Below are 14,972 nucleotides of genomic sequence, written 5' to 3' on the forward strand. Positions count from 1 at the left end.
TAAAGAGCGAGAATTTGATGAAGATTTTTCTATATCAATGATGGTGCAAGCAATGTCAGAAAAATTTGACAAATATTGGGCTGAGGTGAATTTTCTTATGGCAATTGCTAATATCATGGATCCCAGGTAATTAATTTACAATTGATTGGGTTTATTATAATATATACGGTTATTAAATAACATGTTTCTAACTAATTAGTTTGTTTGTGCTGATTTCAGGATAAAGTTTCTTATGATTACTTTGGCATTTCCTACTTTATATGGTGAAGAAAATGCCCTTGTGGAGATAGAAAATGTCAAAAGGGCATTAGAAAAATTATATGAAGAATACGTTGAGATGTTGTCATCCGGAAATTCATCAACTGTATTTGCACATCCACAACATCAGCCGAAGACCCAACAAGCACCATCAAGTATATCAGGTACATTAGATCATTGTTATTAAATGAAACTTTATAACATATCATAAGTTCTAACATTTAATTTGTAGGTAAATCATCAAGCTCTTGATATTCAGAGACTAGACATTATCGTCCTGGATATAGTTGGATGCGGTTGAAGGACCATAAGGAGAAAACATACTCAAAAGAAACCAAGAAGTCTGAGTTAGAAATGTATCTAGATGAACGTTATGTTGAGATACCTGATGATGTCAACTCAGACGACTTTAATGTGCTTCATTAGTGGAGAGACAATCAATATAAGTATAAAGTGCTTTCACAAATGGCAGTCGATATCTTAGCAATTCCTATAACAACAGTGGCTTCAGAGAGCGCATTTAGTGCAGGTAGTAGAGTGATAGATATGCACAGGTCAACTCTATCACCAAAAACAGTCAACATGCTTATGTGTGGAGCTGATTGGATGAGAACACGTTATAATATGAAGAAACAAGATGAGGTAGTCAATAACTTATCACAACTGTATGATCTTTAAATTGATTTTTCATTTAACTGTTGGTGGTATGATTAATAGCTTTCATTAATTTTAATTTCTTGAAGATTGAAGTTGAAAACGAGAGTGCTGAGATTATCCTACCAGATAAATTATGACTGGGTTGCCTCATCAGCAAAATTATCAGGGAGAAAATTATTGGATCAGTGGCTATGACTTGCCTCATTAGAAGGGTTGTTCAAGCAGCTCTTAATGGTAAACCCCTAAAATCCACACCTTGGCAAGCTTTGTAAGAGATTAAATCCACACCTTGTTTACTTCATTGGATTTTGTTGTATCAATGTTTTCTGGTAGTTTGCTTATCTGCACCAGACAACTCTCTTTTTTTTCTCAGTAGAAGAGGTCATTTAACCATCCTAGGAAACTATCATTTAAGGAGGTCATTCTACTATGTTGACTTTATAATTGAAAGAAGTTATGATTATTACTAGAGAAGGGTTATTTAATCCTTAGCTAAGAGTTCCCTTGTCTAATAGTATAGCAAGACTAGGTGTTTATACCCCTGTGTATGATAGATTCCCTTGGTACAAGTAATTAAGTGTGAACTTCATTGAGATGACAGAGAAACATAATGTATGATAGATTCCCTTGGTACAAGTAAATAAGTACTATTGTTTATCTTCTGTTAAGCATTTGTATCAATGGGAAGCTCATTAACCCTACAATGTTCTCTGTCTTTATTATTGCTTGTGTTGTCATCAACTATTGAAAGTAAGCAAAAAAAAATTTATGACTGTTGTATGTTATTGCACAGGATCCCAAGCCACGACACCAACATTCGGAAGCACTCCATTTGGGCAATCCAATATTGGGGTTCAATGTGGTGGAAGTAGAGTGGCTGCTTACACACCTACAACTGAAGCAGATACTGGTAGTAGTACACAACCTGTTGGAAAGTTAGAGTCGATATGTGCCATGCCTGTCTACAAAGATAAAAGCCATGAGGAGCTGAGATGGGAGGATTATCAATTGGGTGATAAAGGTAAGTTAATGAAATCTGGAAAATCAGTATCTCTTATTCCTATAAATGGTGACTTTGGCTGATTCATTTATATTCCATTTTACAATTCGAAATTTCAGGTGGACCACTTCCTCTTGGTCAATCTGCTGGGGGAATTGGCTTATTGTTGTTTAGGCCATTACTGGAAAATTTTTCCTGTGCTGCTTTGGTATGTTTTAAGGGGTCTTCTACATTGATTTCAATCTGCCATTTGGTTACTCCTGGATTTTATCTCACATTGTTTTTCTGCAGATGGATGTATTCAATACATTTATTGAGTTGCTGCGTCAAACTGGTGATGTTACAAAAGGGCAAATTGACACAGATGAATTGAGGTGAGTACCGTTTATTATTAAAGTGCCAGTGTTATTTTAATTGATGTGTTTTCTGTGCATGGTTCTCCCAAGAATTTTGATTCCTGAATATGATTTTAAGCTTCTTAAGTTCAATTCTACAAAAATTGTATCACCTGCTACAATTTTTTATATTCCTTTGTAAAATGTACTAAGTGGAGATCATTGAATGTGATTGGATCCATAAAATATATTCCTGTCTAACGATGTTTTAGAGGTTTTATGGTTCATTTGTGGATTGCCCATTATAACAATATGCTTCATAGCCACCATTGGTTTTTGCAAAAAAAATTGATTAATTGATGTATATTGACACCTTCCAGCTATACTTTAAAGTCTGCAGAAGGCAATTTCTTTGTTGGTCTTCATTCTGAACATTGAATTATAATTATCTGTTGTATTGAAACTATTGATGTATCACTGTGAATGCTAACCTTGTGCAGCCCAAGATGGTTATTGAAGCAAGAAGTTCCAAAGATTGTTAAATCAATAAATAGACAACTACAAGAGAAATCTATCAAAACAAAGGTAAATGTTGTAGATATCTTGGGTTTTATCTGTAATGTGTGCAATGTAATCTATATGTCGTCATTTCTCTCCAGGTTGGAGAATTTTCTGTTTTGAGGGAACTTGTGGTTGTCTTGCCAGACTGCCTTACAGATCACATTGGATCACTGATTCCAGGAATTGAAAAGGCATTAAATGTGAGTAATATTGATTTGTGTTGAAACTGAATTATGACTTAGTTTAGAGTTTCTTCTGGTGCTGACACTTCTATTTTTCTCTCCATCTCTCTCTCTCAATATTTATATATTTATTCCAGGACAAATCATCTACTTCAAATTTGAAAATTGAAGCTTTTGTTTTCACACGATTGGTTTTGTCTTCACATTCACCTTCTGCTTTCCACCCCTACATCAAGGTACAAATGCTAGTTCTATTTTATTTACTTCTTGGTTTGTATTTTGGGACTTTTTTTATTTTTCTTATTCTGGCATTCACCTCCTATATCCGAAGCTCATTTATCTAAGGTTTTCAAAGTCATGTTGTCTAAGGCAAATGGTGCTTTAAGGTAGTTTACTTCAGTGCACACTTGTGCTAAGTTGGCCAGGCTTCATTAATGAGCTTTTGATTTTGCAATAAGAGTAGACAGATGTGCTTATTTTCCTAGAACAAGAGGAGTGGTATGCTCTTGAGAGATTTAGTGTTGGCTGATTTATTTCTAGGTATCAATAGCATGTCTAACATTTAATTAACTTAATGAGATGGGTGTATATTCTCATGCACTTCAAGATTTGTTAGGATGCTGTACAATTATTTGACTTCTGTGCTGCAGGGCTTTGGTTTTGATTTCACACCTTACGTTCATCCTATTTATAATGTCATTATGTCATGCTTGACAAACCAAGATCAAGGTTAGGTCCACAGAATTTCATGTTCTTTTAGTTATTTCTTTCCATTTATTTGGTTAAGGTATAATTGTTGATTTATATTTTTGGCTAGAATTTACTTATATTATCTCATGCTTTCCATTTTTATAGGAGGTTAAGGAGTGTGCTATTACTTGCATAGGACTTGTCATTTCAACATTTGGTGATAACCTTGCAGCAGAATTACCTTCATGCCTGCCTGTTCTTGTTGACCGGATGGGAAATGAGATAACTAGGCTTACAGCTGTAAAGGTTGGTCTGTTGAAATATAAATTGTTAATGTGATCATGTTGTTGGAACTCTTGTAATTTGGTTGTGCTGGTGCTTGATTATGTTGGTATGGTATGACTTGTTAAAGCTTTCATCAACCAAAAGTTAACATGCCATTTGTAACTGGATTAACTAGTCTTGTAGATGGTTCATGAATTTATAATCTGATAATAATTCAAATTACATTGCATTGCCATTATGTGTCATGTAGGATGATGCGAGTGGTGAATTCATGTTTCTACATGCTTTCACTGAATGTTCCCTCGCACTCCTGCTGAAATTGAAGGGATGCATTTTATTAAAGTGATTGGTTATCTTATCTTCTCTTAAAACACCCACATAAAAGGAAAACAGTACGATTTCCTCTCTGTTATAAAACTGTTATGTCAATGAAATGAAATGTATCATAAGGTCAATTATGTGCCCTGGAGGGGTTATTCTATTCTCTTTATTGGTTACTCTGTTGTAAAGTCTGTTATTTTTCATTATTGAATCAAAAGTAGCATCTTGAATAGCTGAATACTTGTAGTTTCTTTGTTGGATATATAGGGTATATTGTGCATTTGTTAGATTGCATTATATTAATTTTTTTATGCATAAAACCAATTTCATCCAATTTAGAATTTTTGGATATTAAATTTGATAATAGGATCTGTTGTTGGATGCCTCTAGTATTCTGTAAGGAGTTGGTTACTTACAACCTAGATTTGAATTCAGGCACTTGCTGTCATTGCTGTTTCACAACTGCACATAGATCTCTCATGTGTTTTGGAACATGTACTCACAGAGTTGACAGCATTCCTGCGAAAGGTGTGGAAATTTGTTTATTTGCTGTTGAATTGTAGATATGTCTAGAAAAATACTGACTTCTCTCTTAACTTGGGAAATAGGCTAATCGAGCACTGAGGCAAGCAACATTGGGGACACTGAATTCACTAATTGTAGCTTATGGTGACAAAATTGGTGGATCTTCTTATGAAGTTATTATTGTTGAACTTTCAACATTGATAAGGTTTTTACCTCTTAGTTGGGATTCTTTTGAAAATTTGACATGGTTAAATGCTTTGTTGTAAGTTTCTTAGCCATATTTCTTGATTTGTCTGTATTGCAGTGATTCAGACTTACATATGACTGCTCTTGCCTTGGAGCTCTGCTGTACTTTAATGGCTGACAAGAGGTCAATCCCAAATGTTGGTTTAGCTATTAGGAATAAAGTTCTTCCGCAGGCTCTGGCATTAATTAAAAGCCCTTTGCTGCAGGGTCAAGCATTTGTGGTACTTACTGTGCTACTATGGATTTTTTAATCTTAATTGTCTTGAATTGGTCAATGTCTTTAATCTTTGTTTGTTTGATATTGCAGGCGGCTATGCAAAGCTTTTTTGCAGCCTTAGTCTATTCTGCAAATACAAGTTTTGATGTTTTGTTGGAATCTCTTCTTTCAAGTGCTAAACCATCTCTATGCAAATCTCAATGATCTACTGTAAAATAATATTGATCTTAATGTTGAGAAACATGTCATGGACATTTTCTTTTTTTATTAAATGTTTACCTGTTACTTTCTGCTGTTCCTACCATTTTTGCTACTGATTTTGCTTTAGTAAAAAGATAAAATGAAGATCTTTGCTATTGATTTGGTAATAATTTTTATTTCTCCTAAAATGTTTGTCGTAACATTACCCTTAAATGCAGCTTGGCTATACTATGAATCTGTAATCACCTTGGAGGTATAAAGTGTCTGTTAAGAATATTATCTTCTTTCTTCTAGACACCTGAGTGTTGCGAATTATGTTTAGACAAATTTGGTAACTTGAATTAATTTTCTCTCTTCGCTTAATGAGTTTGAATAGTGGATTGACATTTGTTCAGCATTTCTTATTACTATCACTTGGAAATGTGGGATTCATTTTGTGAATGATTTTAAGATATGACGTTTTTAACTTAAATTTTATGGGGTTTTTGTTAGATAATAATTGGACAATCTATTTCTAAATTTTATTACTTAACAAATAACTTACTACTTGAAATACGAATCCAATCAGAAAGAAAAAAGTCAAACTACAAGAGCAAAAAAATATTTCATTTTATTTAGATTTTCAGACTCATTCATTGTTTACAACCAGTTTAGAAAGATTTTAGAATGATCTTAGATTCATAAATAATATAGGTTTAAAGATACTGTCATATAGTTTGGTTATCAAATGATTATCACTGATGCCTCATGGAAAGTATGGTGAGGATTTAACTTCAGATAAGGAAACGAATGAATCTTATAATCATTTCTTGAACTATATTTTGGTTTCTTTGTTGGTATTATCTTTAGGTGGGTGAGAACATGTGCTTGCATCTATGTTATGGGCAAAGAACCTAGTTTTATCCTCAGTATAAATTAATGACTGAAATTATGTCACATGTTGTAGGTAGGAGTTGATTATATTTAATCTTGAAATTATTTTGTATTGACAATATTTTATTAATTTGGATATTACATTGAATCTATTAAGTTCCGGGTTGACATGAGAGTATAAATATTGTGGTCCTTACTTGCCCTCTGAATCTTTGAGTTTCAGATTGATGCTTTGTAAGCTCAGCTCGCAAGCTCGTTATAAAGCTCGGCTCGTCAGCTCGTTATAAGCTCGATGGCTCGGCTCGTTATATCGGCTCGATATCAGCTCGTTCAATCGACTCGCGAACAGATTGCAAGCCAACGAGCTCGAATACGAGCTGTATTTTCTTAAAGCTCGTCGATCTCGAGCCACAGCTCGGCTTGAGTGAACAGTAACCGAGCTGAAACCGAGCTCTCCTATGTTCGGGCTCGGCTCGGCTCGAATCCAACCCTATGAATGAGTATTTTTCTATTAGATTATATTAAAACTATAAGTCATCTACCTTAGGTCGAATTACCGCATTCTATAAGGTTATGTTAACAAATTTTTTTAAATTTTAGGATAAATATATTAAAAAGATGATAATACCTTTAAAATAATATTATAATGATAAAATATTAAAATTGTTTCTTTCTACAATCATCACTATCCACGTGGTCGAATCATAAAGCAAACAGGATTCATTTTAAATCTATCTCCCAGTGAATATATTATACTCACTCGTATTAGCTTGGAAAAAATAAAGAGGAAGAACATAGTTAAGCAAGCAAGCTGAGAATTTTGTATGAAATTAAAGAATGAATATACGTATCCCTTTCCTTTCCGAGACTAATTTCAGGTGCCAAATGCAAAAGACTTTATGTGGTGGCAATATTTAATACTTCCTTCTTTAGAAACCCATTTATCTAGTTTGAAAAGAAGAAGAAGAAACGAAGAAGAAGCAGGTTTGAAATAGGGATTAGATGATGTTTGCAATTATAGAGTGCGAGAGAGTCGAGACGGCTCGATGGCTTATTTGTTGCTTTCATTGAGCTCGACATTGGTTTCATCGACTTTACTCTCACTTTTGTTACTTTCCTAGAGGGAAAAGGATAATTTCTTACCCAAATTTTAGTTTACTCTAAAAAATATATCTACGTCTGATGAAAACTCTAAATATCTATCCAAAATTTAATTTATTAGGACACACCCACATATTTTATGTTATGGTTAAAGGATAAATTCATCATTTTATTAATAATATTAAAATAATTAAAATTTTATCTCATTTTTTTCCTTTTAATTTGAAAAACTAATATTTTTTTCCCTAAATTAAGTTTTAAAAAATTCATTTTTCTCCCTTGAAATCCAACAACTTTCTCCCACGACGGGCAATCGATGACAGAAAAGTTTTTGTCCAGAGGTCGACCTCTGAACGACGATCATCGTCCAAAGAGAACGACATTTGTCCAGATCTGGATGACGAGCATCTTCCAGATTTGGATGTATTTCATCATTAAGATCTAGATGTGCTTTGTCATTGAGATTTGGATACGTTTCATCGTCCAGATCTAGATATGCTTCGCCGTCCAGATCTAGATACGTTTCGTCGTCCAGTGAAGGTCAACGAGCGTCGTCCATATCTAGACAATGCTCGTCACTCTCTCTCCAGTCACATCGTCGTCGATGGTTGGAAGGAGAGTGAAAAAAAATTAAGGATTTGGGGGGTGAAAGTCACTTTCAAAGTTCAAGTATGAGGGTAAAATGTTAATTTTTAAAATTAGAGAGAGAAAATACGATAAAATTATATAACTTTAATATAAATAGTAAAATAACAGTTTTACCTTTATATTTAACAAAAAATTTAGCGACTGTTTAGAGATAAATGAGTGTTTAAACTTTTTATCTGTTATAGATATATTTTTGAGATTAAACTAAAACTTGGGTAGAAAATAATTTTTTTCCCTTTTCTGAACTATATTCTTATCGTCATTGATTTCATCGACCGACTCTGCTTTCACCACCTTGCTTCTATCAACTCTTCTCTCTGTTTATTATTCTCTCACCTTTGATATCTTTGGAGATAAAAAAATAAAAAATTATAAATTGTAAATAAAAATAAAAAATTATGTAATTATAAACTTTAATTATGATTTAAAATTAAATAGAAAAATTATCTAAATATCCTTTTTAATTAAAGTTGACGAAATAATTGGGTGGACTGAAGAAATTTATCGTTTTTAAACATTGGCGGTGATGAAACAACTATTCTTCTTATCAGTAAATGTAGATTATGTATTTTTCAGTCAATTTTTAAATTGGTTATTATAAAACAAAATGTCCTAAAGACTTCTTTCCACCAAGGTTTTGTGTATTCTCGTATCATATATGAAGTTTTAAAAATTTAAAAATTTATTATTATATTAAAATTTTTTTAAAAATAAAAATATCATTTAATTAAATATATTAAAAATATTAAAATTTTATTATATTTTTTTTTCTATTTTAAAGATCTAATAATTTTTCTTACTTATAATTTTAAGAAAATTATATTTTTTTTTTAGAGTTTCATTCTTTTTTTTTTCTTTCTCTGTTGGCCATTCTACAACCAATCTCTCGTACCAACGTTCCCTCCAGATTTCTAAACAAAGATAATTTGTCAATCAATTAGATGTTGGTTAATGATTCATTGGTAAAAATCTATGTATAGATCTGTGTATTGAACGATTTGTGCAAATTGATTGACCCACAGATTCATCAGACACAAATCTGTGTAAATCTGTATTCAGTGGATCTGCGCCAGGCCAATAACCGTTGGGCTACTGCAGGCTCTGTCTGCAAAAGAAAAAATTTAAATTTGATGAACAGTAATAGGACGAGTTAGCCTGGCCAGCGGGCTGTTTGGAAGACCCACAGGTTTGACACAATTTGCTACAGTCTTTTCCAGCATGCTTCGGGCCCAGCCCATTTGAGGACTGCAATTTTATCCACAATGTGACACCCAAATTTCTGAAAAATAACCAAAGGAGCCATTCAAATAATAGGGCTCTATATTTTTAGCCTCCAAGGTCTAGAACTTCCACAATGCAACAGTTTCCCTTCTCCGAGAACCGAAACCACCAAGCACAGATAAAGAAACGTTTCTTTATCAAGTAACGGTAAGGGCATTTTGGAAATCTGTGAAGCAATAAAATCATAATATTTTCAATTTTTTTTTGTTTTCTCATCCCTTATTTTTCATTTGACACAACACGAAGCTCAGAACAAAAGCCAGACCAAAAATATAAGCCCTAAATTTATAATCCCAAATCAAGACACTATTTTTCATTTTCGTTGATTATTATCTGCTTGGTTCTCTTGTTTTCTCTGTTTTGAAGACTCTGCTTTGTTTTCAGGAAAAATAAGAATTTTAATTCCCGACACGACGCCACTCTGAAGCAGAATTCTGGGGACTTTGAGTATCGTTTTTGCTGGGGAAGCTGTGAATAGTTATTTCATTTAGGAAGGTTTTTATCTGGGTTAGGGTAGATTAGGGTTTGTTGCTGATGTGCTGTTTTGATTTGTGTTTTCTAATGGTTGGTTTTGTGTTTGTGAAATTAGGCTATTTTTTCATCATTTCAGGCCGCGAAGTAATCTCTTATCTCTGTGAGTTTTCATTCTCTTTTCGTCGTTTATTTGATTGGTTTGTAATTTTTGTGGATTTGTTTTATTGCATTGTGAAAATAGGGTTTTCCGTTTGGCCATCACTGTTAATTTTTAGGGTGTTGTTCTAGTGAGGACTCTTTTGAAGTTAATCTAGTGGACTTAGTAAACAAAGATTGTAATTTTCTGGTTGTGTTTTTTCGTTGTTAAGTTAGGGGTTTGCTTTGCCTTCCCAGCATTGTTGAATTTTGGGGTTTTGTCGGTTTGAGTAACTATGCTATAGCGAGACTTGTTCTGAAGTTAATTTAAAGAAATGGTATAATTTTATTGACTGTCAGGACATTAGTTAAATGCTTATAGTAGTAACCAGATTATGGGTTTAGTTTTAAGAGTTGAGACATGTTTGGATGGGTTTTTGGTCCTCAGAGCCACCTACCTGGTGAAAAGCCACTATTTTCTAAAATTTTCGTGTTTGTTGAAGTCACTACTCTCAAACTTAAGTTTGCTGAGTGGGATTTCAGATTCTGAAAAGAAAATGTCATTTCTGGTTTCGTGTATATTCAGTTACAAGATAGTTGATTTCTTCAGATATTTGCTCATTCAATTTTGATACATTCATGTGAGAGGTTTTATTTCAGTGGTGAAACATTTTTGGATATATTTTAAGGTTTTCTGTGAGGTTTTTAAGAATTTCGTTTGAATTTTCCAGCTGTTATGATGATGCCTTTGGTATAAGTTTCTGTACTACATCTTTATATTTTTCTTTTCTTTTCTTTTGTTCTCTGTTGTATGCTTTCATTTTGAAATATTTTCTTTAAGTGGCCGACTGCTTCTAGAATCTAATGTGTTAATCTGGCTTGTTTATTTTGAAATATATTCTTTCAGTGGCTGACTGCTTGTGGAATCTAATGTGTGATTGTGTAGGTGATTTTTAGTTGGGAAAGATGTCTTCGTCGTCATATCCAGTTCTTGACAACAAACCAATTGACCAGTGGAAGGTTACAGAACTTAAAGAAGAGCTAAAGAGGCGGAAGTTGAAATCAAGTGGTAAGAAGGAGGAGTTGATACGAATGCTGGGTAATGCCATTCGTATTGAACGGGAACAGGCTGCAAAGGAAGAAGAAGTGGAAGCGAATAATGATGCTGATAGTGTTAGCGAACCTGTAGTTGGGGTAAAAGATGCAAAAAAATTGCCAAATGATACTGGAATTGCCAAAGATGTTGTGATTGTTGGTAGTCAAGAGAAGGAAAAGGTGGATAATGTTGCGGTTCATCTTGACATGAACACTAGTGCTGCTGCCTTGGATCAAGGAGAGATTGAAAGCATAGAAATTGCTGGTAATATTAACGAAAATGATGCTGCCTTAGAGCAAGAGAAAATCCTAGAAAGGGACATTACAGGTGATACCAACCCTGCTAGAGTGGAGGAGGAGCTGGTTATCCATAAAACTATTGTGGAAACTAGCAAAACAGTTACTGAGAATGTGGTTACTGAATTAGCTTTGAGTGGGCAAGAGTTGCATAACTCTGGAGCACTGAAGGAGAATTTGTATTCAAGTGTTCGGCTGGAGATTTCAAAGCCCCAGCTGGAGGATGAGAGTGTAAAGCCTCTGCGCAAGGATGACATGCTTGACACCTCTGCTCCGGTTAATCAGGTATCTGAGGTCAGCGCTAATTTAGGGTCTCAAATAAAATCTGATTCTATTTCTACTGATTCTGTGTCAATTAATGAAAAGATTGAACTAAAGGATAATATAATTGCTGATAATGTCAAATTAGAACAAGATGTTATTAGGCCGGAGATGGTGGAACCATCATCTACCAATATTGTCCCAGTTGGTGGTGAATCACATCCAATGGATGTTGAAGAGCCACTTGAGAGGAAGACATCTATTGAGGAGACGGATTACAAGAATGCTACAATTGCAGATATGGGCAAGAAAAATGACAGTGCAAATGTGGGTTATTCAGAAAAGTTAAATTTGGACCGAAGCTCTGGTGAGGACTCTATAGAGGAGGATGTCCTGGAGAGTAATAAACAAATAGATTCAAAGGATAGTTCTGATGAACTGAGGGACAGAAGTGAGAAAGATGAAGTGCCTGCTGTGAAAGTGGATAGTCCTGTAGATGTTATTGGAGATGGTTTATCTGATGGCAAAAAGGTTGTTCAAGTTGAGGGTAAGAGTTGTCCAGCTGTGGTTGCTGAGAAAAGAAAAATTAATGGTATGTCTTGCCCACTGGGTTTATATTGTTCTATTAAGCTGTTTGTTGCAAATTCTACCTGTCTGTAGTTATCTTTTTTCCCCACTACATTGCTTTGCAATCTTTGTTGCCAATTTACCTTGACAGAGATCTGCATCAGGCTTAAAATGAAAAAAGTTGTGAAAATGGTTTTTTGTCTTTTCTTAAGATTTACATGCCCAGAGAATCTTCCTCAACTAATAGTTTCTGGATTAGACAGAAGCAGTAGTTGCAACTGAAGATGATTGGGTAAAAGTACCTTTCTTCAGTGAAATACCTCTAGGATACATTTAACATATTTCAATGTGTAGACAACAATACTCAGTCTTTTCTTTGCTGTCTACATTCTGCGGATTGAGTTTCTCTATCCTTTCTAATGAAAATAAATTTATGTTTATTTGCTTCCACATGTTTCTCGTACATTAAAATTCAAATCTCTTACCTATTGTCTGTCTGAATAACTTCTTCTCAGATCAAGAAGCAGTGGGAAGCAATGAGCCTTTGAAGAGGCAACGTAAGTGGAACTCTGAAAGCCTGAAGCTTACAGACCAGAGTTCTAATCTTATACCTACCACCACACCAAGGGACACATTTCAATCTAGTGCTTCAAAACGGAACCTCTCTAGATCTGATTCGGTTGTCAGTGATGACACAGCCAAGGAACGTGTTGGTGAGTTATTGTTCTCTTAATTCAATCATAAGAAGTTTTATCTTATTGATTTAATATCTTAACAGTTTTAATTTCAACTTTTTTGTTAACAGTTCCACCATCTCCAAAATCTCCAACTAATTCCCTCAGGGTTGATCATTTTGTGCGTCCTTTTACCCTAAAAGCTGTGCATGAGCTTCTAGGCAAGACTGGATCTTTCACCTGTTTCTGGATGGACCATATTAAGACTCATTGCTACGTCACTGTAAGGCTTTTATTTCTTTTCACATTACAAGATATGAATTCTCTTTTTTTTATGTACATTTTTTCTCTCTTTGTTTGATGGATTTAATGAATCTTGTCGATTTCTTGGCAAACTACTTTGATGATGCAGTATTCGTCAGTTGATGAAGCCATGGAGACACGTAAAGCTTTGTATAACATACAATGGCCTCCAAATAATGGTGGACGCCCATTGGTGGCTGAGTTTGTGGATCCCCAGGAAGTGAAAATGCGAGCAGAGGCTCCTCCTCAGTTGTCAGCTACACCTGTCAGTGTGCCTCCTCCAGCTCCACCTGCCTTACAGCCCCAGCCTTCAACCCATCAACCTGCTCCCAGACAGCAGCTTGCACCACCACCACCGGTATCTAACTCAGCCCCAGCAAGAGAGCGGTTCACTCTTCCACTCCCTCCCCCAACCCCAGAAAAAGTTGACCCACCAATCATGACTCTGGATGACCTATTTCGGAAAACCAAAGCAACTCCTTGCATCTACTACCTGCCTTTATCAGAGGGACAGGTTGTGGGGAAACTTCAATCACGGAGAAATAACACCAAGCAGTAGGGATCAAGCTATAAATTTATTGCAGACTGTTCCCGTATGTTAGATAATGGTAAGAAAGTATCATATAATATCGTCTTTTCAGGTCTGCAGGTGTTAACTATAGGAAGGAACTGTTCCAGCCAAGCTTAGGGATCTGGTTCGTCAATGGATTTCGGTTTGGTTTTTCCAAAGACTCTGCCTGCTTGAGGCATATGCTTCTTTTAGTGTTAGAACCCTCTTCCTCCCCCAACAAAACTGAGAGCTTGACAGGTGTCTTGTGTCTTGTTTTTCTGTTGAACTGGAATTCCAACTTTTATAGACTGGTTATTATATTGTTAGACTATTTTTCTTTTTACTATTGGATGAGATCTTCTATTTCAGATCGAGTTTGGTCTTCATTGTATATTCTACTACAACTAGTTTTTTCTTGAACTGGTACTGAAAACTTGGCTAATCTTGTGCGTAATTTGCTGTTTCTTCAACCAAATGCCAAAGCACAATTAGGCCTCGATTTAGCGTGGAATCATATTATCAACAAGCGGAAAATTTGTGATTGTGTAGGTGCTAGAATCCTGAAGTTTCAGTGTGCTTATAAAGGAACTCTGAATATGAAGTATTTCGGTGTACATGATAAAACTTGAATTGAATCTTAGACACTGCGGGAGCAAATCATATAATTTTCTCAACTTACCTTTACAACTTTTGTTGTTTCTTTATAATACAAATTAGTAAATTTTAATCCCATTTTGATTTTGCAAATTGCATGCTAAGCCCTTATTTTTCTCAAAGGAAAAACCATATGAATTTTCTATTGGAAATTATAAATACACGGTTGAATATTTGTTTGAAATTTTATGTTCACGCATGAATATATGTAATCACAACCATACAATTTAAAAATAAATTTTATCAAACAAAATAATTATAAAGGTAAAGGACAATTTTTCACTTAAGTTTTAGTTCAATCTCAACAACACATTTGTGATAAATAAAAAACTCAAACACCCACTCATCCTTAAACTATTATTTATTTAACTTTTTTTGTTAAATATAAAGATAAAACCGTTATTTAATAATAATATTAAAAAATATATTATTTTATTTTATTTTTTCTTTCAGATTTTAAACATTAACATTTAACCCTTATACCTAAACTTTAAAAAATGACTCCTTCCAAACACTAAGTTTTTTTCTTAATCCCCTTCAGCCATGGCAATTGGTACAACGCATTGTTAGACGACAAGCGT

General features: G+C 34.4%; 2 protein-coding genes and 1 long non-coding RNA gene across 9 annotated transcripts; all 3 read left to right on the plus strand.

Annotated features, from left to right (window-relative positions):
* Positions 1-2,032: 2,032 nt before the first annotated feature.
* On the plus strand, positions 2,033-2,835 carry LOC123212005. The gene is made up of 3 exons (XR_006501493.1): positions 2,033-2,123; positions 2,207-2,289; positions 2,751-2,835. It is a non-coding gene; the product is annotated as an uncharacterized LOC123212005 (long non-coding RNA).
* A 515-nt stretch (positions 2,836-3,350) lies between these two features.
* Positions 3,351-5,326, plus strand: LOC123212946 (cullin-associated NEDD8-dissociated protein 1-like). The gene is made up of 6 exons (XM_044632242.1): positions 3,351-3,379; positions 3,644-3,650; positions 3,849-3,989; positions 4,725-4,817; positions 4,898-5,019; positions 5,119-5,326. Exons 1-6 carry the CDS (start codon positions 3,351-3,353, stop codon positions 5,309-5,311), a joined length of 585 nt encoding a protein of 194 aa, XP_044488177.1. The 3' UTR covers positions 5,312-5,326.
* A 4,066-nt stretch (positions 5,327-9,392) lies between these two features.
* Positions 9,393-14,191, plus strand: LOC123222496 (apoptotic chromatin condensation inducer in the nucleus-like). 7 transcript variants are annotated; one of them, XM_044645335.1, is made up of 8 exons: positions 9,442-9,528; positions 9,766-9,876; positions 9,971-10,015; positions 10,937-12,235; positions 12,726-12,923; positions 13,016-13,167; positions 13,297-13,742; positions 13,829-14,191. In XM_044645335.1, exons 4-8 carry the CDS (start codon positions 10,957-10,959, stop codon positions 14,154-14,156), a joined length of 2,403 nt encoding a protein of 800 aa, XP_044501270.1. In that variant the 5' UTR covers positions 9,442-9,528; positions 9,766-9,876; positions 9,971-10,015; positions 10,937-10,956; the 3' UTR covers positions 14,157-14,191. The 7 variants fall into 7 exon arrangements, with proteins under 7 accessions (XP_044501244.1, XP_044501285.1, XP_044501278.1 ...); XM_044645309.1 differs by lacking the exon at positions 9,971-10,015 and having other exon boundaries at positions 9,393-9,528; positions 9,766-9,945; positions 10,948-12,235; XM_044645343.1 differs by lacking the exon at positions 9,766-9,876 and having other exon boundaries at positions 9,428-9,528.
* The last annotated feature ends 781 nt before the right edge of the window (positions 14,192-14,972 follow it).

This window comes from Mangifera indica, chromosome 1, assembly GCF_011075055.1.
Source record: "Mangifera indica cultivar Alphonso chromosome 1, CATAS_Mindica_2.1, whole genome shotgun sequence".
Lineage (NCBI taxonomy): Eukaryota > Viridiplantae > Streptophyta > Magnoliopsida > Sapindales > Anacardiaceae > Mangifera > Mangifera indica.

Coding starts and splice junctions, on each gene's coding strand:
- LOC123222496 (XM_044645309.1), top strand. CDS start 9,916: ATGTGCTGTTTTGATTTGTGTTTTCTAATG. Junction 12,924..13,015: donor CACAGCCAAGGAACGTGTTG/GTGAGTTATTGT, acceptor TTTTGTTAACAG/TTCCACCATCTCCAAAATCT. Junction 13,743..13,828: donor CGGAGAAATAACACCAAGCA/GTAGGGATCAAG, acceptor TCGTCTTTTCAG/GTCTGCAGGTGTTAACTATA.
- LOC123212946 (XM_044632242.1), top strand. CDS start 3,351: ATGTTGTCTAAGGCAAATGGTGCTTTAAG. Junction 4,818..4,897: donor TGACAGCATTCCTGCGAAAG/GTGTGGAAATTT, acceptor CTTGGGAAATAG/GCTAATCGAGCACTGAGGCA. Junction 5,020..5,118: donor GAACTTTCAACATTGATAAG/GTTTTTACCTCT, acceptor TCTGTATTGCAG/TGATTCAGACTTACATATGA.